This window comes from Sycon ciliatum, chromosome 1 (assembly GCF_964019385.1).
Source record: "Sycon ciliatum chromosome 1, ocSycCili1.1, whole genome shotgun sequence".
Taxonomy (NCBI): Eukaryota; Metazoa; Porifera; class Calcarea; order Leucosolenida; family Sycettidae; genus Sycon; species Sycon ciliatum.
In genome coordinates, this window is record NC_088643.1 from 20,024,877 (window position 1) to 20,045,186 (window position 20,310).

General features: G+C 46.2%; 2 protein-coding genes across 2 annotated transcripts; both read right to left on the reverse strand.

The window, feature by feature from the left end:
* Nucleotides 1–5,552: 5,552 nt before the first annotated feature.
* LOC135817129 (uncharacterized) lies at nucleotides 5,553–10,998 on the reverse strand. The gene is made up of 2 exons (XM_065330255.1): nucleotides 7,604–10,998; nucleotides 5,553–6,737 (listed from the first exon to the last, which is right to left on the reverse strand). Exons 1-2 carry the CDS (start codon nucleotides 10,945–10,947, stop codon nucleotides 6,506–6,508), a joined length of 3,576 nt encoding a protein of 1,191 aa, XP_065186327.1. The 5' UTR covers nucleotides 10,948–10,998; the 3' UTR covers nucleotides 5,553–6,505.
* Nucleotides 10,999–12,828: 1,830 nt separating this feature from the next.
* LOC135817183 (uncharacterized) lies at nucleotides 12,829–18,331 on the reverse strand. Its single transcript, XM_065330316.1, has 2 exons — nucleotides 15,103–18,331; nucleotides 12,829–14,175 (listed from the first exon to the last, which is right to left on the reverse strand). The coding sequence occupies exons 1-2, from the start codon at nucleotides 18,207–18,209 to the stop codon at nucleotides 13,944–13,946; spliced, it is 3,339 nt and encodes a 1,112-aa protein (XP_065186388.1). The 5' UTR covers nucleotides 18,210–18,331; the 3' UTR covers nucleotides 12,829–13,943.
* Nucleotides 18,332–20,310: the final 1,979 nt, after the last annotated feature.

The following is a 20,310-nucleotide window of genomic DNA, read 5'->3' on the forward strand; positions in this document are numbered from 1 at the left end:
CCAAATTTTCAACCACCAAATTATGCCAATAATTATAATCCGCCGGTGCCTAGTGGACACCCCCTCGCACAGCCCCTGACTACCTCCTGCGATCCTTCCCCTTCTTCGCCATCACACCCTGGAACAACCTGCCTGCGGACCTCCTGCTTCACGAACCTCATTCAAGACGCCTCCAAACCTTCAAGGTCAACGTATGTAAGGATCTGATCCGAGAGATGGCTGTGGTCCACACAGTACCTGTGACGATGATATTGAGACCCATGTAGTATTTACCTCTCTACTAGTACTTGCTTGTTATGATTACTGTTCTCTTTCTTCTTTTTCCCTTCTGGTTTAGTCATTTCACGTATTTATATTATTTGGTGCAATACTAGCGCTCCTTTCTCGCACCAAATTTTTATTTTTGCTACCTGACCATGCAACCCCCCTTTTTTCGATGCCAGGTTGCAACGCTAACGCCGAGACCCCTGGTCGGCCGAGTTGCTCCCTGTACATCGGCACGTCGTCCCTACAATGCTGCATCCCCTGTGTCTTGTCTTGTGTTTGTCTCCACATGTCTCTTTGTAGGGCTGTGTTCCCAATAAAATAAATAAAATAAAATAAAATAAATAAAATAAATCCTGTCATGACATGGTGTCTGGTGCGGATGTGCTCTGTGTGGCGTTGCCCCCGGAGAAGTGTTGCAACCCGGCGTCGCAGTCCCTCGGTTCTGCTCTAGGTTTGGCTTGTTCGCCCTCTCTGACATCAAGCCGGGATGAACGGCGGACTGAGGATTTGCCACAGCACACCGAAGCAACTTTCGATGGTTTCACCATAAATGGTCTAACAAACACGAGGCGCCAGGCGCAAACTGATAGGGCAAAAAAGAACTCCTCAGTCCAATATGAATGATACTGCCAGGGATTTTGCCTCGAGGGCGACATCAGGCAAACTCAAGTCGGCTTTGCGAATGCTGGATGGTAATGAGCGGGGAGGTGTACTGCGGCTTGACGACGAAATTGAAGCGGTGCGTGATATTCTGAAGGGTAAACACCCGGAGGCAGCACCTATTTAGCCCGGATCTGTACCTGATGGTGCCCCGCCACAGCCCCCACATCCAATTCTATTTGCAGCCATAACAAGAGATAGCATTCGACGAACTGCTCTGAAGGTCGAGGGAGCTGCAGGACCGTCTGGAGTGTATGCCGATATCTGGCGGCGTATTTTTGTATTTTAATATATTTTTAAAGGATTTCCCAAAGGCTTTGGGCCTGTCGAGGGGATCTCCTGCAAAATGAATGAAATGACAACTTTATGTAGAGGGAGCAGTTAATCGAGGATAGGCTAAGGAAATAGATCGAGGCATACAAAATCTGGTATGCTCACTTCGTTCGGTCAGGCATCTGATGGTTTATGTGATGCTGTCGCCGCATGTGCCATTCGCATCACCACCGCTTATGTTGATCTAGTCAGTTTAGAAGCCTACACCGCTTGCAGGCTTATTCCTCTGGACAAGAATCCAGGTGTGAGGCCCATTGGGAAAGCGATTATGGGTGTGCTTGGCAATAAAATCCAGGAAGTCGCAGGTTATATTCAGCTTTGTGCCGGTCAGGAATGTGGTGTCGAGGCCGCAGTTCATGCAATGTGTGGCGTCTTTCTCTCGCCGGAAGTTGATGGAATTTTGCTGGCTGATGCGTCAAATGCATTTAATAGACTGAATCGCGGATGCTGTCTACAAAATATATGTCATTCGTGCCCTTTTCTCTCTACCGCGGTCATCAACACATACCGTAGTCCCGCCTGTCTGTATGTTGATGGTGAGATTGTGCACTCATCAGAGGGTATCACGCAGGGAGATCCCTTATTAATGGCCATGTATGGGCTGGGGGTGCTGCCGTTGAGTGAGGGCGTCTCAACGGCTGACATCATCCAAACATGGTTTGTATTGCGGATGATTCTTCCGGAGCAGGCCGATTGCCGGCAGTTCGTACATGGTGGGACTCCCTGAGCAGCCTTGGGGAAGCTTACGGGTACCATTTGAATCCAACCAAGTCGATACTTCTGGTGAAGCCAGACAGGTATCATGCGGCGCTTGATCTATTCGCGGACACAGGCGTTCAAGTGAGGATGGATGGCTGTCGTCATCTTGGCGCAGCCCTCGGCACTGCTCCGTTCGTCGAGGAATACCTGGCTGACAGAGTGAGTGGATTCCTCGGGCAGGTGAACAAGTTGTGTGAGTTTGCTGATTCGCAGCCGCAGGCAGCCTACCATGCTTTGGTGAATGGGCTGCAGAGTACTAGTAAATCGACGTTTCTTTGCCGGACGGTGGAGGGTGCTGCGGAAGCCCTCAAGCCGTTGGAGGAGGCTATTCATCACAAGCTCCTCCCAGTGGTAACTGGATACCACCCTAATGAAATGTAGAGAGAAATGGTTTCCTTTCCTTGCCGCCATGGTGGCTTGGGCATTGTAATCCCCACTACTCTAAACCACCAGTACACAACATCGAAGACCATTACAGCGCCTCTGGTGGAACGCATCTGTTCTCAGGCTCCCCTTGGCGACTCATTGGATTGGATTCGTTCCGCGGAGCGCAAGTTGTCAGCAGCGAACAGACGTTCTACGCGTATACGAAGAGCAAAGTGCTTGATTTCATTGCGGCGGCGCCGGCAGAACTATCCTATTCTGGCCAATTGGCCTCCCAGCCAGGAGTGTCCAGTTGGCTGACTTGCCGGCCGATGAAGCGCCACGGATTCGTTTTAACCAAGGTTAACCAAGGGCGAGTTCCGGGACGGCATTGCCCTTCGGTATGGCTGGCCATTGACTGGTCTTCCCAGTAGCTGTGCCTGTGGGGCCAGTTTCGATCTGTGCCACGCTTTATCTTGTATTGCCCAAAGGGTGGCTTTCCAACATTACGCCATAATGAGGTACTTGACGTCACCGCCAGCATGCTCCGGAGAGTGGTAAATAACGTTGCGGTGGAGCCTCATCTTCAGCAAATCACTGGTGAGCGGCTTCGCCATCGGACGGCAATATCAACTGACCAGGCACGGCTTGACATTGTGGCAGGCGGGGTGTGGGGCGGACGGTTTGAACGCTGCTTTTTTGATGTATGGGTATTCAACCCATATGCAGCTTCGAACCGATCGGCCCACATCTAATCTGCCTTTAACAAGCACGAAGCTGAGAAGCGACGCCATTATGCTGAACGAGTGGGAGAGGTGGAGATGTCGTGTTTCACTCCACTTGTGCTGGCAACAACTGGTGGTATGGGCAGTGCTGCTACTGCATTCTATCGGTGGCTGGCCGTCCTTGTGGAGGAGCGTGGATCGGTTGGGTATCATACCCATATCTCGCTTATCCGGAGCCTTTGCTTTACTCCGTGCTAATATCATGTGTCTGCGGGGGGCCCGCTCACCATTTCCCTGGCATAGGGGGATGGATGACGCCTCTCCAGATGTTCCTGTTGCTGAAGCCCGCCTTGTTGGCAACTAGCTAACACGGGCAACGGGTACAGACTGATCAACAGAGACTATCTTGAATGGAGTTGTCATTGAGTGCAGATTGTAAAGTTTCATTTTCTTTTTATTTCAAATTTTTGGGTGTGTTTTGTTTTGCTTTTTCTTTAGTTGTTGCGTCAGGCCAGATGCATTCGAAGGAATATTCGAATTATTCGAATATTTTAGAATACCATGAATTGGTTGTTCGCAAGAGGTTACGCCTAGGCGGATAATGCCGGCAGAAAAATTGGCAGAATTCGGTACTTTTTCTGGTAAGTAATAGTTTCATGCATGCATGTTTGGTATGTGGGTAAAGAAATGGAGCAGAATTCGAGGAATTGCCCGCCATAAGTCTTGTATGGTTCTGCGAATTTCACTGCTTTTCGAGAATTATCCACCAAGGGCTACAAGAGGTACACAAAAGGAAGTAAAATAGGGCTGTTTTCGTTGTTACTCTCAAGTAACAGTTGGTTGTTCCAGTGAGGAACACAATGCTTCTTGCCGAACTTGACACTTGGCTGACTCATGGCTGCCATCCGGAGCACACGAGGAGCGCGCCGCACCTTCCACTCGCATGTTCTAGTATTATGCTGACTACTAGACTGCACTACTAGTATGTCACTCTTTTACCCTACTACATGCAGATCTACATTATTATTATTATTATTAAATTTTTGATAGGGCAATCCCCACAGGCCTAAGGCCTTCTTACAGGGTACCCTAAATGTGCCAATACAAGGTGACGGAAGCGAGAAACAGATGTGCATAGGCGAATGTCAGCAGGTAGAGAGTTCCAACGATCTGAGCCTAGAAAACTAAGAGAAAAAGACCATACCGATTTGAAGCAGGGGGAAGAGCAAGGGATGCAGAAACTTGAGAGCGTGTACAGGAGTTTGTATGTGACGATGCACTGCGCAACGAAAAACAACTAGAGAGTAGGGGGCTTGCTAGATCATTTAGTGAACGGAAAATAAGAACAAAAAGTCTGAGCTGATACCGAGCGGCGAGTGGGAGTAAATGGTTGCGTTTTTGTAGTGCACTGACATGTACATGTAAGTGTGCGTGCACCTGCCCAGGTATGCATTCTTTAAAATTCCTTTTCGTATAATTATTTTAATTATTTGTTATCCACCTTGACTTTACGTGTAAATGGGTGGACGTTTGCATGGCTGTTGGAATTGCGTGTGTATTGTGTCTCTACTCTTTCCCTGGTGTTTTCTTGGCGTTGTATACGTTTATGTGTGTGTGTGTGTGTGTGTGTGTGTGTGTGTGTGTGTGTGTGCGTGCACGCACGCACGCGCGTGTGTACACTATCATTTGAAAAAATTAATCCTTGGCTCGATCCCAGTCTATTCTTTTTCGGTTATCGGTTTCTTCTTAGGGTTTTCTTGGCGTTGTGTGGGTGCGGCTGCAGTGGAACCTCAATACATATTTTTTACCTTGACAAGTAAATGATATAAAGGATCAAAGGGAGAGGCAGTTTTCTGTCTAATTTTGAACTCTGTATAGGGGATGCCTAATTGGCAAGACTTTACTCATGGAGGGTTGTCCACATAAAGACTCTTTATAGTTGATTCCAAGTATGGACTGTGTATAGTGGATTTTGGACCAATAAACTCTATGTAGGGGGAGCCAATTGGCTCGACTCTATACAGGGAGTGATGTCCATCTAAACTTTGAACTTACAGTTGATTCCAAGTTTGGACTGTGTTTAATGGATTTTTGGACCAATGGACTCTGTAGAGGGGATGGACATCATTATGGGGGCTGGACGGCGTGGACGCTCTACTGAGTCCAACATACATATTATGTTCTGAGAACTGTGAAGCTTGTTCTTACGTTACCTCTGCTCTTTAACCAGTGGGTATTGACTATCAACATGATCCGTATGCAACGTGAATGTTGGGTCAAACTGAGTGGAGTGGTCGAGGCACATCAGAAGAATATAGAAGATTCGTTCGTTCGTCAAAGCAATATTCGAGTGAATACTCGTTCGAAGAAAACACCATTCATACCATCACTAATTCAAATTAAAGGATAGCATGATCACTATTTTATTGTAAACGTTGACTGAAGAATAAGACTCTTCTTGGTCAGCAAGCAAGCGGTTATAAGGAAGAACTAGAACTAATGCCGTGAGAAATAATCGTGAGTGGGTCAAGCATCAAGTCGGCAGGAAAAGCGCCAGCTGCCCCGTAGGCAGTAACACCCCCTACCAGTGGAAGGTGAGTTTTCCACAATGGTTAACATGGTAAATGGGTGAGAGTGTGACACTGATTATATAGAACGTGTATGACCACTGTCCCCACTGCCGGTCAGGTGTGGATAGTCGACTCCTATCAGAATGCAGGAAAACGCATGGATAAGCACAATACAGTAGCACTAGGTGCGTGCGTGAGGACAATGTTGCAAGAACGCAACGTGCAGAAAAGCAGCACAGGTGGTGACAAACAAGAAACGGCAGATATGAAGCCAAAACGTGCGAACTGCAACACTGAACAATGCATTAATTTCAAGTATAGCAACAGTGGAATAGTATACGTAATCAATGCCAAAGTCAAAGCCACATCACGTGACATGTTAGGTGCCAAAACAACAACTAAATACGCAGATAAGGGTTCTCCATTTACATGTACTTTTCCTGTGATAATGATAGTGACATTCAAAGATCCATGATTCCGCGCGAGAGAAAAGGGGACGGGGCTGCATGTGACGCGTGCAAATAGTCCAGCATTATCGTGACTAATTGGACCTGATCTTCAAGCATGCATTTTATAGTGAGAGTTACCTCCGCTTCAACAGACATACACGGTTGTCAGTCAAGGTTGGGTGAAGTGGCTAACACATTGTGATTTTGTGTGCTTTGCTAAGTTCGTGTGTCTGGTCAGGATGCCTGATCATCACCACGATACACGCAAAGCCATGGTGCACGCTTGTTGAAGACCCAATGCACCTTGTGAGATTCAAATGGGATCTAGTTGCGAGGTGCACTCCTGGACTACAAACATCCGTACTGGTGCTGGTTCAATTCAAAAGGAATCCAATTGTGAGGTCAACTCGTGGACTACGCGATGCATAGATGGTCGTTCTTCAGGATCCGTCTTGATGCACTGTTCAGCAAGATGACGATATGCATAGCGGATGCTGGGTGGAAAGATCAGTTTGCTACCACCTGCAATTTCATCAAGTACATCATCTGAGTTGTGCAGATGTCCATAGGGTATCTGACGAGTGCTCAGCTCCCACATCACCACGCCAAAGCTGCATGGAAATAAAGAATGTGAAGATTAGGGGATAAGAAGTGTACGGAGGTTCACACATGCATAGGGTTTCAGGTGTATTGCCTTGGAAACTCCTGGCATGCTTACATGCGTATCTGATTTGCTTCCAGAAATATTTCGAGCCCAGATGGACTAGACCTCGGTGGGGCAGAGGTGGTTAAAAGTTGCATCCATAGTAGGAGGAACCTGGGGTTCTAGGGCTGAGCTCAATTTGGGAACTTTCAAATACAGGTCAAAATGTCCCATGCAAATCCAGGCTAGGTAGGGATCATTCTGGGAGTGGGCGTCCTGGGGGCAAGACAGAACACAAGGATACAACACTCCATTCTGGGGTGCAATAGATTATTAAAATTTATTATTATTAATTGACATGTATTTAATACCCTACATGCATGTAGATGTTTGCCATCCAAGTCATTTGCCCTTGGCTTGGATATACAGTAGATCAGATCTTTCAAGCAAAAGGTGGATATTTTTATATCCTGGACCTTGGAAGTGTCAATAACTCTGCTCAGAATGGGGAAACGAAGGTTGAACTATACACATCAAAGTATCCTCTAGTGCTTGGGTGCCCAAGTCAGCACTGTGTGTGGACATTGCACATCCACAGGGCTGGGCATACATGAAAATAATTTTTAGATCGAGCTCTCACAGGTTTGCCGATATGAGCACTGTTCTGCTTTTGTATTTATATTACTTGAAGGATTCGAGAGGCTTTGCTTCTCGGGAATCTTCTTGAGCAAGTATAATGACTGTTATGCCTAGGATAGTGTGCATGATGTGTTTGTGAGCGTACCGAAGCTATTTTAAGTTAATTCTGGGTCTAAACCTGTTCTTGATGATTACCTGTAAACATCGTGTTTCTCCGTGTAGAGATTCTTCTTGATAGATTCAGGTGATCTCCAGCGATCAGTGCCTACTCCACACGTCATTCCAATACGTGATGTCATACCCTCTGTGTCTCTGTGCCTGTCCTGAGTGTTACCATGGCTGTCATCAGCGAGCACTGTGCCTGTGGTAGCTAGAAGGGGTGTTGTCAGCAGATCAGATTCCTGGCTTGTGAAGGATGTAGTTCGTGTAGGACGATCCATTTCTCCGTTCGCAGCACTGGGTGAGGTCTCCTTTGGATCAGTGTTAGCCCGGAGGATTGCAAGAAATCGTGTTGTCTCCATGTCAGCTACTTTCACCACCCATTTATCACTGACCAGCATGTTGGCTGACTTGATATCACGATGAATTCTTGGAGGACTTGTACTGTGCAGGTACTTGATTCCACGTGCAGCATCCAGGGAAAAGCGAAGGCGATCGATGTGTTCAATCACCTTGGATTCACCATGGATAACATCGTAGAGTGAGCCTCGTCTTAAATACTCCATCACCAGAAAAGGGCAGCCTGATCTTTTGTCCCTTCCAGCTCCCAAGAACATGACAATATTGGGGTGACGTAAAGTACGAAGAACTTCAGCTTCTCGGATAAAGGCGTCATCGGGTGATGCAGTGGCAACGAATGTTGGTAGTCGTTTAACCACAACAGTGATATCGCCTAACTCTGCTAGTAATACTTTACTGAATCTCCCAGTAGCGAGTTGTTTCTTGATCTTCATATCCGACCAGGCAATGTATGTTCCATGATCAAGTTGACTAAGTTTTCGTTTGGAACGGTAGAGGTCACGGTTGGTCTTGACTAATTCAAGTTCCTTGGCATTGAGGGCTCTCCTCTTCCTCAAGAACTGAATGAGAGCAATGGTGAGTATAGTTAGAGTGGACGTGAAAACAAGAGCTGCCATCAAGGCCAGGTAGATGGATGGTGTCTTGCAGTCATCATCGGGAAGATATCCGAATTGGCATACACAGATATGTTTGAAGTTGACTTCGTCGACGATACAGTTACCATGGTTACAGATGTGTGGCTTGCACGGGCCCTCGGGTACACAATGACTGGATGCCACACTGCTGGTTGTCAGTGATTGGTTGCATTTTGTACATTGTTGTTGAAGGCTGGCTGAGTAATACCCAATGGCACATGGGTGGCAGGTGTTGTTTTGATCTCGTTCATGTCCAATAGGACACAGTCCAGTGGTGTTGAGAATACTAAAGTGGCTAAGTTCCCTGGGATTGATTACATCGCCACCGAATACCGTATCACCCAGTACAGTATGACCCGATATTATGGATTGGAAGAATCTAGTCCAAGTAGCCACCGTAGAAGTGACATTTGTTCGGAAAGATATCAGTAATGCCCATTTAGCTGTTGTCACCCTTGGACCACGACCTTCATGTTGCTCACCGCCTAGTAAGATCAAATCAGAGTTGAAATACGACAGACTGTGACCAATACGAGTAGGGATGCTTGGACTAATGAGGATATCGTGGACCAGCACTTCGCTCAGTGATCGTATACAAAGGAACGTGAGCACAGAAGGTCTGAGCACAGGAGATGTTGGATATGCTCCCCCATATAGAATAACTCCGCCATCTGTAGGTGTGGCAGTGTGACTGTATTGTCTTGGGAGATGTCCTTTCTTGACATGAGCTGTGAGGTTGTGCCATCGGCCTTGACATTGATCTTCATCATCAACGATGAACACCCATAACTCACCTAGAATCCTAGGTTCAAATCCTAAGTCGTCCGGCTGGTATATTTGTACGCCACCGTGTATAATCATGGCAGTTGCGTTATATCGGAATGAGACGTGTTGCTTTCTGGCAGTGGGAACGTTGCCAGTGGTGAAAGTAGCTTTAGTCCAGAAGTGTTGCTGAAGGTTAAAGCACCAGGGATAAGGATCCTTCTCCACACGCAAACTGGGAACATGTACATTTGAACCACCGTACAATATGGCGGTGCTGTTTGTCATTAAGGTAACAGTATGGCCGATGCGTTGAGGAATATCAGGCCCAGGCCTTGGGTGAAAGACAGTGTACCGAAAGCCCGTCGTTCCCGATCGTGTTTCTAAGATCCACGTAGGCATCGCGGAAAATAGCGCGGTGTTCCCGGGGGAACCAAAAAACACATAAGTCCGTGACCGAACGGTGCCGGTGGGAACCAGAATGGCTGGCGTCGAAATAGCGCTGGCAGTTGCAAAACCAGGGAAATGCTGTGGTATTTGTGCTTTTATGTCAACAAAATCCCACCGCTGAATGGTTTTGTTTGCTTCATAGACTTCAGAAATGATGGTCTTTATGATCCTGGAATTTGTCCTCACAAGGAATACATTTCCCTGTCCGAAAGACAGTTGGAAGGTGTCACCAATATAGAACAATACGGAGGATTGTGGAGTAACGGGCCTCTCGCAGTTTACTGCCGTTTCCCCAATACTGCAAGACATGAATAAGCTTGGCCAAGCCCAATATAAGGTCAACCACCTTCGTGATGCCCGTACATACGATACGCTCTCCACACGTTTGAAATAATCCTCCCGTCCTGACAAGTCATAATGTATGGTATTGGTTTTCAGCTGGATCCAAGTTGACGTAAAAATGTCGAATCTCTGGATAACCATGGTGAACAGGCTGGCGCTTGCTTTACGTCTTGCATATTGACTTATCCCGCCGAAAATCAGTATTAAATTATCGTCGTCAGGGTAGAGTCTGGTGAAAAGTGAACGTTTCAGTTTCTTGATTCCGCTCGTCTGAACAAATTCCCACTCCCCGGCCACATAATCCTGTACGAGAAGACGATGCAAGCTACTAGACGACTGTGCGCAAAGCTCCTTGGATCGAACAAAGACTTCCCACGAACATCCCCCCCCCAAGGAGATGAGGTAGAACGTCGATGCCGACAGGTTAAACTTTCTTTCCAGCAGACTTGGCACGGGAATGGTGACTAGAACAGATCCAAAATTGCCGATGTGGTGTTTCCCTGGTGTCTGTTCCGCTCCAATGACTCTGGTTTTTCTGTCCTGGTACACCAGAAGCAGGTTGGCACATTCACCAGGACCAAAACCATGTAGAATTACCTGATGCTTGGATGGAGACACAGCTATGCTCGGTATACTGAACCGCGAAAAGGAACACCTCGACCCCAGTGTTGAAAAAAGGTTAATTTCACGCTCAAACAATCGCCAGGTTTGACCTCGCATATAACTTATGTCGTACACTGCAACATCCAAGTACGTTGATATATAAGTTACCTTTCTGACGATGTACATGAGATGGAGAGTGAACTTGCTTCGGGTATTTTCTCGGAACATGACGGCCTCGTTGAGAAGTTTCGGTGGTAATTTTATGGGGGAACGGGCAGGGTACATGTCTGGACTAACCGGTTCAATTAGGCCAGCTGTGACGTATTTCAGCGGATCACCTTGGCGTGGGTTGGCCAAAACAGCCCAGTTGAAGACTGAAAGGAAGATGGCGACGATCAAGTAATATCTGATCAGTTTGTCCCTAATCCCTGCCATGACTCTAGTGGCACCTATCGTCATCACGTCAACTTGCAAGCAGGGAGAGGAGAAGGAGTGCACTATTTGCTTTTTAAACTGTTGAGTTACTGTAACTCTCTGGCTTTCAGCGTACCGTGTTAAATACATGTACAGTCGTAGCCAAAAACATCAAACCCACTACTAGCCAGCAGTCAAAATAGTGGAGCTTCCATTTCCATATCATCCACTGTATTTAACTCCAAAAACCATCTGAGGGCGCCGGGCTGCAGGGGCAGCATGAGCCTTGGCGCTGTTTTCGGCTCACGGGTCGGATTTCTTTGGCCACGACTTTAGCAGGAACGCTTGGTATGTGTAACCCGAAGGAGTGTTCCAACAACCGTTCGTACCCTCGAGCCTCCTGTGCTGATTTGGCCAAGGAGTTGAGGGCTGGTAGAGCTGACTATTACTACACTGGTACAAGCACGCTACCCTAGCTCTAGCGACATCACAACACTAGCCGAGACGGAAAGGAGTTGCCAACTCAGAGAATACATGGATTCCAGACGTTCAGCCAACTTGGCTGGACGTCTGGAACCCATGTATTCTCCTTGTATCGGATTGGAAAAGCTAAAACATGTCCCATTGGATCACCTTGGCGTGCTGTAATCAATACAGCCCAGCTCACGGCAGAAAAAAATGCTAAGTACTATTTTCCCTTCTCCCTTTTCACTTCCCTTTCGTCTCATCCACCCTTCCAGGAAACTCCCCCGATAAGTATCCATTTACTTTTGGAGAATCCTTCAAATAAAGTCTAAATAATAAATAATAATAACAAAACACATGCGATCGAAGATCGGATCGGTTTGTCCTTACTCCACACCATGATGCTACCTGCATCGGGACGCATGTGAAATGTTCTGTTCCGAATCTGAGCCGTCGAAACCCTTTGCTGTTCCCTAAGTAAAGCATATTCGCAGCCACCGCACAGGAACAGGCAAGTCAATCCACCACCCCAACAATACATAAAGCACACGCTATGCTTGCTTGTAGCTTGGTATTGGGAAGTAAGTCCCGTTTGGATTTGCGAAATAAATCAACCTGTCGAACCATCATCATCATCACACATGTAATTATCATCAAACGTTCAAAAACGTGCAGTACGAGCAGGAAGTGTTCATGCGAAGATGTTTTCAGGAATGACGTGGTTTCGTACATCCGCTTCGTGGTCGATCAAGCGTTATCACAACAATACGTATTAAATTTTGAATGCTAGTACATGTAGAATCCACAAACGCCGGGCGGAAGGTAGTTGATGGACGTCGACGTCTGGAACCCGTACACGCTCCTTAAATGGCATACGTAGTACACTAGACAAGGAAGAAGTATTTGGATAGTGATTCTAATGTGCATGTTTCAAGATGCGATGACGCCTTAGCTTTCACGCACTCAACATAAATCCGGGAAAGAGAATGAGGTAGATTTTTGTGTGTAATCGCTGCACGACTTGACACGCCCACCCATACGTTCTCATCCGCCACCTTATACTATAGTTTTAAGTGTCAGATGGATAGCAAAGAATTAATGATCACTATTGTTGTAAACGTTGGCTGAAGAACAAGACTCTTGTTGGTCAGCAAGCAAGCGGTTATTAGGACGAACTAGAACTAATGCCGTGAGAAGTAGTCGTGAGTCGGTCAAGCATCAAGTCGGCAGGAAAAGCGCCAGCTGCCCAGTAGTAACCAACACACCCTACCTGTGGAAGGTGAGTTTTCCACAATGGTAAATCGGTGAGAGTGTGACACTGATTATGTAGAACGTGTATGCCAACTTTCCCGACTGCCGGTCAGGTGTGGATACTCGACTCATACTGTAAATATACAAAATTTCGGCGCTGCAAAATTTCGGCACTTCACGATTTTTGACATTTCGGCGGCGATTTATTTTCGGCGTGGGGTAGAGGGCATGATAGTGCGACAGATGCTGTGAAAAATTTCATCGGCGTTTTAATTTAGGCGTTTCGGGTCGGTGCCGAATATAGCCGAAATTAAATAGCTGCAGAAAATTTGTATATTTACAGTATCAGAATGCATGAAAACGCATGGATAAGCACAATGCAGTAACACTAGGTGCGTGCGTGAGGAGGATGCTGCAAGAACGCAACATTGAGAAAAGCAGCATATGACATAATGTGGTGACAAACAGTAAACAACATACTCAAGTACAAAAATGTACATGAAGCCAAAACGTGCGAACTGCAACACTGAACAATGAATTAATTTCAAGTATATCAACATGCAACAGTGGAATACCGTAACATACCTAATCAGGCTAATGCCAAAGTCAAAGCCACATCACGTGACATGTTAGGTGCCAAAACAACAACTATATACGCAGATAGGGGTTCTCCATGTACATGATACTCTTCGTGTAAAAATGATAGTGACATTCAAAGATCCATGATTCCGCGCGAGAGACAAGGGGACGGGGACGGCATGTGATGCGTGCAAATAGTCCAGCATTATCGTAACTAATTGGACCTGATCTTCAAGCAAGCATATTATAGTGAGAGTTACGTCCACTTCAACAGAAATATACGGTGTACACTGTTTTCAGTCAAGGTTGGGTGAAGTGGCTAAAACATTGTGAATTTGTGTGCCTGGCTTAGTTCGTGTGTCCCGTCAGGATGCCTGATCGCCACCACGATACACGCAAAGCCATGGTGCATGCACGCTTGTTGAAGACCCAATGCACCTTGTGAGATTCAAAATGGGATCTAGTTGCGAGGTGCACTCCTGGACTACAAACATCCGTACTGGTGCTGGTTCAATTCAAAAGGAATCCAATTGTGAGGTCAACTCGTGGACTACACGATGCATACACGGTCGTTCTTCAGGATCCGTCTTGATGCACTGTTCAGCAAGATGACGATAGGCATAGCGGATGCTGGGTGGAAAGATCAGTTTGCTACCACCTGCAATTTCATCAAGTACATCATCTGAGTTGTGCAGATGTCCATAGGGTATCTGACGAGTGCTCAGCTCCCACATCACCACACCAAAACTGCAAGGAAACAAAGAAGGTGAAGATCACGGGTTAAGAAGTGTATGGAGGTTCAAACTTGCACAGGGTTTCAGGTGTATTGCCTTGGAAACTCCTGACATCCTTACATGCGTATCTGATTTGCTTCTAGAAATATTTCGAGCCAAGATGGACTAGACCTCGGTGGGGCAGAGGTGGTTAAAAGTTGCATCCATGATAGGAGGAAACTGGGGTTCTAGGGCTGAGCTCAACATGGGAACTTCCAAATACAGGTCAAAATGTCCCATGCAAATCCAGGCTAGGTTGGGATCATTCTAGGAGTGGGGCCCAGGAGGCAAGACAGAACACAAGGATATAACACTCCATTCTGGGGTGCAATGGACTATTACATGTATTTAATGCCCTGCATACATGTTTGCCATCCAAGTCATTTGACCTTGGCTTGGATATACAGTAGATCAGCCCTTTCAGGAATAAAGTAGAGATTTTTTATCTCTTGGACCTTGGAAGTGTCAATAACTCTGCTCAGATGTGCCACTGCACTACAGCCCTGGTAGGTTAGCACCTCACCTTTACTAGGAGGGCACTAAAAATATGCTATAGACCACACACAATAGAATGGGGAAACCGTTTGAAAGGTCGAACTATACACATCAAAGTATCCTCTAGTGCTTGGGTGCCCAAGTCAGCACTGTGTGTGGACATTGCACATCTACAGGGCTGAGCTTACATGAAAATAATTTTTAGATCGAGCTCTCACAGGTCTGCGGATATGAGCACTGTTCTGCTTTTGTATCACTTGAAGGATTCGAGAGGCTTTGCCTCTAGGGAATCTTCTTGAGCAAGTATAATGACTGTTATGCCTAGGATAGTGTGCATGACGTGTTTGTGAGCATACCGAAGCTATTTTAAGTTAATTCTGGGTCTAAACCTGTTCTTGATGATTACCTGTAAACATCGTGTTTCTCCGTGTAGAGATTCTTCTTGATAGATTCAGGTGATCTCCAGCGATCAGTGCCTACTCCACACGTCATTCCAATACGTGATGTCATACCCTCTGTGTCTCTGTGCCTGTCCTGAGTGTTACCATGGCTGTCATCAGCGAGCACTGTGTCTGTGGTAGCTAGAAGGGGTGTTGTCAGTAGATCAGATTCCTGGCTTGTGAAGGATGTAGTTCGTGTAGGACGATCCATTTCTCCGTTCGCAGCACTGGGTGAGGTCTCCTTTGGATCAGTGTTAGCCCGGAGGATTGCAAGAAATCGTGTTGTCTCCATGTCAGCTACTTTCACCACCCATTTATCACTGACCAGCATGTTGGCTGACTTGATATCACGATGAATTCTTGGAGGACTTGTACTGTGCAGGTACTTGATTCCACGTGCAGCATCCAGGGAAAAGCGAAGGCGATCGATGTGTTCAATCACTTTGGATTCATCATGGATAACATCGTAGAGGGAGCCTCGTCTTAAATATTCCATCACCAGAAAAGGGCAACCCGATCTTGTGTCCCTTCCAGCTCCAAAGAACATGACGATATTGGGGTGACGTAATGTTCGAAGAACTTCAGCTTCTCGGATAAAGGCGTCATCGGGTGATGCAGTGGCAACGAATTTTGGTAGTTGTTTAACCACCACAGTGATATCGCCTAACTTTGCAAGTATCACTTTACTGAATCTCCCAGTAGCGAGTTGTTTCTTGATCTCCAGATCCGACCAGGCAATGCATGTTCCATGATCAAGTTGACTGAGTTTTCGGTTGGAACGGTAGAGATCACGGTTTGTTTTGACTAATTCAATTTCCTTTGCATTGAGGGCTCTCCTCTTTCTGAAGAACTGAATGAGAGCAATGGTGAGTATAGTTAGAGTGGACGTGAAAACAAAAGCAGCCATCAGGGCCAGGTAGATGGATGGTGTCTTGCAGTCATCATCGGGAAGATATCCAAATTTGCAAACACATAGATGTTTGAAGGTGATATAATCGCCGATACAGTCACCATGTCCATTGCAAGTGTCCCTATCGCATGGGCCTTTCGAAACACAGTAAGCTGCTGCCTCGGCAGTGGTTGTTAGTGACTGTTTGCATATAGTACACTCTTGTTGAAGAGTGGCTGAGTAATACCCAATGGCACATGGATGACATGCATTGTGTCGATCTCGTGCATGTCCAATAGGACACAATCCAGTAGTGTTGAGAATGCTGACTTGTTCCGTGTCATTGACAGTAATTCTAAAACCACCAAAAATCTTATCCCGAAGCACAGTATGTGACAAGATTTCGACGTCAAAGAATTTTGTCCAGGTAACCACGGTAGAAGTTTCATTTGTTTGTACGGACATCAGCAGTGCCCATTCTGCCTCCGTCGGAGTGCCACAAATCCTGTGCATGCCACCCAGTAGAATCAAATCATTGCTGAAATATGAAAGACTATGGTCCCAGCGATTTGGAATACTGGGGCTAATCGGAATAGGCTGGACTACCACTTGGCTTGGTGAATGTACGGCAAGGAAGGTAAGTATGGAAGGTGATTGAAACTCACCTCCATAGAGAAATACTCCATTTTCAGCACGTGTTACTGAATGACCATATTGTTTTGGTAGTTTGCCGGTCTTCACATGAGCTGTAAGGTTGTGCCACCTTCCCTGGCAGCGCTCTGCATCGTCAAGGACGAACATCCACAAGTCACGTACAGCCAAATCGCGAAATTCCTTGCTGACTAGTCCACCGTGCACAACAATGGTGGTTGAGTTGTATTGGAATGCTATGTGCTGTGTTCGGGGAGGCGGGAAGCTAGACGCAGTGACATTACCTTTCTTCCAAGCGTGCATCTGCAGAGAATAGCACCAGGGATTTGGGTCGGTCTTTTTCACAGCACCAGTAGGTGAGAACCTGTTGGCAACCTGTTGTCTGCCTCCGTACAGGATTGCTGTGTCGTTCCCCACCAAAGTTACCGTATGACATTTGCGTCGAGGGATAGAAGGCGCTGGGCTTGGGTAGAGCAGTGTGTAGACAAAATCGGTCCTGGACCCAGGTACGTTTTGTAATATCCATACAGCCATGGCAGTTGGACCAGACGGTAGAGGTGTTCCCACTCCAAAGAACACGTATCTCATCTTGCCAACGGAACTGGACGGTACTAGGATGCCGGGAACTTTCTTCGCAGAGGAACCAGTTTTAAAACCAAGGAAATCTTCTGAAACTTTATATACATGGGATAACTCCATTTGGTCAACTTTTGTGGTCTGTTGGAGGATTTTATACACTATAGTCGATATGATACGGTGTGTTCTTCCAACGAAAAAGACACGTCTAGGGCCAGACGAAATTTGGTAGTTAAGAAACTGAGAATGAGTGTAGGCCATCAAGCGTTTTCCAGTTACTGGCTTTGCACAGCTGGCAAGGCTTCGCAATACATCGCAACAAATTATTGTTCCCTTGCGTGGCCAATAAATAATGAACTTGCTCTTCGCTGCCTTGTAGCTGGCTACCATTACATCTTTATCATATTTTAACGAGATATCTAAGTTGATCACCTCTATCCAGACCAACGATGAGAGGTTGAATCTCCAGATTCCGAAATTCAAAGGTGTGGTGCTTTCATTCCGCTTCACTCCACCAAACAACAGCATGGAATTCGCACTGTCATGGAAGAGCCTCGAGAATACTGAAGATTCTGGGTTCTTGCTTCTCTTCACCTCAAAATCAATGTACTCCCACTCGCCGAAGACGTGTCCCCGTACGAGTAAACGATGCAAGTTATTGGATGAATGCGTGCAGCGGCGTGTGATTGCAGAATAGAATTTCGACGAACAACCTCCATAAGACACCAGGTAAAACATTTCGTCTGAATAACTCCCACGGAGAGGGTCTATTATAGGGATGGTGACCAGAGCAGATCCAAACTCGCTTACTAGGGGAGTCCCCTGCTGCTGCTGCTGTGTTCTAATGACTCTGGTTTTTCTGTCCTCATACACTAGAAGCAGGTTGGCACATTCGCCAGGACCAAAACCGTGTAGAATTACCTGATGCTTGGATGGAGACACAGCTATGCTCGGCATACTGATCCGCGAGGAAGAACACTTTGGTCCGATAGTTTCGATCAGGCTAATTTCACGCTCAAACACTCTCCAGGTTTGACCGCTTGCGTGGCTTATATCGTATACCGACACTTCAAAGTAGAGTTTTCCATTGCGTACATATTTGTAGATGTACATCAGATGCGGAGTGTACTTACTTCGGTTGTTTTCTCGAAACATGACAGCCTCGTCGATTAGCACTTTCGCAGTGGTTACATATTCGCCACTCTCTAGAAGAATGGCATCCGGAACTGGTCGAATTGGCCAAGCTTTAAGGTGTTCCACTGGATCACCTTGGCGTGCTGTAATCAGTACAGCCCAGCTGACGACAGATAACAAAACATGTGCGATCGAAGATCCGATCACTTTGTCCTTACTCCACACCATGATGCAACCTGCATCGGGACGCACGTGAAATGTTCTGTTCCGAATCTGAGCCGTCGAAACCTTTTGTCGTTCTCTAAGTAAAGCCCATTCGCAGCAACCGCACAGGAACCAGGCAAGGCAATCCACCACCACCCCAACAATACATAAAGCACACGCTATCGGTGCCTGTGGCTTGTTATTGGGAAGAAAGTCCCGTTTGGATTTGCGAAATAAATCAACCTGTCGAACGTGGTCGAACCATCATCGATGCATCATCATAATAATCATACGTTCAAATAGCTTGCAGTACGAGCAAGAAGTGTTCATGCGAAGATTTCTTCCGGAATGACGTGGTTTCGTACATCCGCTTGGTGGTCGATCGAGTGTCAACACAACAATACATAATTAAAATTTGAATGCTAGTAGCTGAAAAACCCGGCAGAAAGGAGTTGATGGACGTCTGGAACCCGTACACGCTCCTAAAATAACATACGTAGTACACTAGACAAGGGTGAAGTATTTGGATAGTGATTCTAATGTGCATGTTTCAAGATGCGAGGACGCCTTTCATGCACTCAACATAAGGCCAAGTAAAAAAAAAAGCTAGATGATCGTCCCCGTCCGCCCCAGTTTTTGTCAGCGCCCCAAGAAATATTTTATTTTTTAAATCGTGAGTTTTTGCCGAAATCGTTGGTTTTTTACCGATCGCGGATGCAGGAAACATGTGCACGCTTTGTTTAATACTTTCTTTACTATATGGACCACATACTACTAGTATATCACAACGTCAGTATCGATCTGCTGAAGAAAGAAAAAGAAAAAAAGAAAAAAAAAGAAAAAAAGAGAAAAAAAACCTTGATGTTGTTGTGTACACTGTGTGCATGAGAGGGTAAAAAGTAAAAAAATAAAAATAAAATCCTCCCGCCCTCCCCGATTTTTCCAAAAAAAAGGACGATCATCTAGTAATTTTTTTTACTCGGCCTAAATCCGGGAAAGAGAATGACGTTGATTGTTTTTGTGTAATTGCTGCACATCTTGGCACACCCACCCACACGTTTTCATCCGCGACTTTATACTACTGTAGAGTTAATATTAGACCGACTTCGTATTGCCAACCCCGAAAGAGCGTTTCCACATCCGAACACTCACCGTTGTAGAAGTCACCCACGCATTATCTAAGCTCAGCATCTATAAGTCCACCTCTAGCCGCATTTCCAACAGGATCTTGCGAGAGATTGCCGAGCTGTTAGCGCCATCACTGACTGCCCTCTTTAACCGCTGTATCACCTCTCAATCTCAGCCCAGGGAATGGAAATCTGCTACAGCAATCCCAATATACAAGGGAAAAGGTAGTCGAGCAGACCCCTCCAACTACAGGCCTATCTCCCTATTGAATGGTGTAGCCAAAGTTTAAGAATCTTTAGTAGTCGCCAAGTATACTCTTTTGTAGGACACAATGATTTGCTATCGCCGAAGCAATAATGGCTTTCGCCCACACCGAAGCACAGTAGACCAACTTATGTATGTCATGTCCACTGTAACCCGTGCCTTTGATAGTCGATCCCTCTGTGATGCTGTCTTCTTGGATTTCTCCAAAGCTTTTGACCGCACAAGCAACCGCCATACAGCTGCGTGCCTATCCAGATGGTGCTCTCAAGCGTCATTAGCATGGTTCACAAATTTTCTTGTGGGTCGCTCCATGTCAGTACAAGAAACT

Bases quoted from the DNA above. Each gene is read 5' to 3' on its own strand.
- LOC135817183 (XM_065330316.1), bottom strand. From the start codon at position 18,209: ATGCCGAGCATAGCTGTGTCTCCATCCAAGCATCAGGTAATTCTACAC. The intron at 14,176-15,102 runs GTAATCATCAAG...GTTTCCTTGCAG, and splicing joins GAGAAACACGATGTTTACAG to TTTTGGTGTGGTGATGTGGG.
- LOC135817129 (XM_065330255.1), bottom strand. From the start codon at position 10,947: ATGTTCCGAGAAAATACCCGAAGCAAGTTCACTCTCCATCTCATGTAC. The intron at 6,738-7,603 runs GTAATCATCAAG...ATTTCCATGCAG, and splicing joins GAGAAACACGATGTTTACAG to CTTTGGCGTGGTGATGTGGG.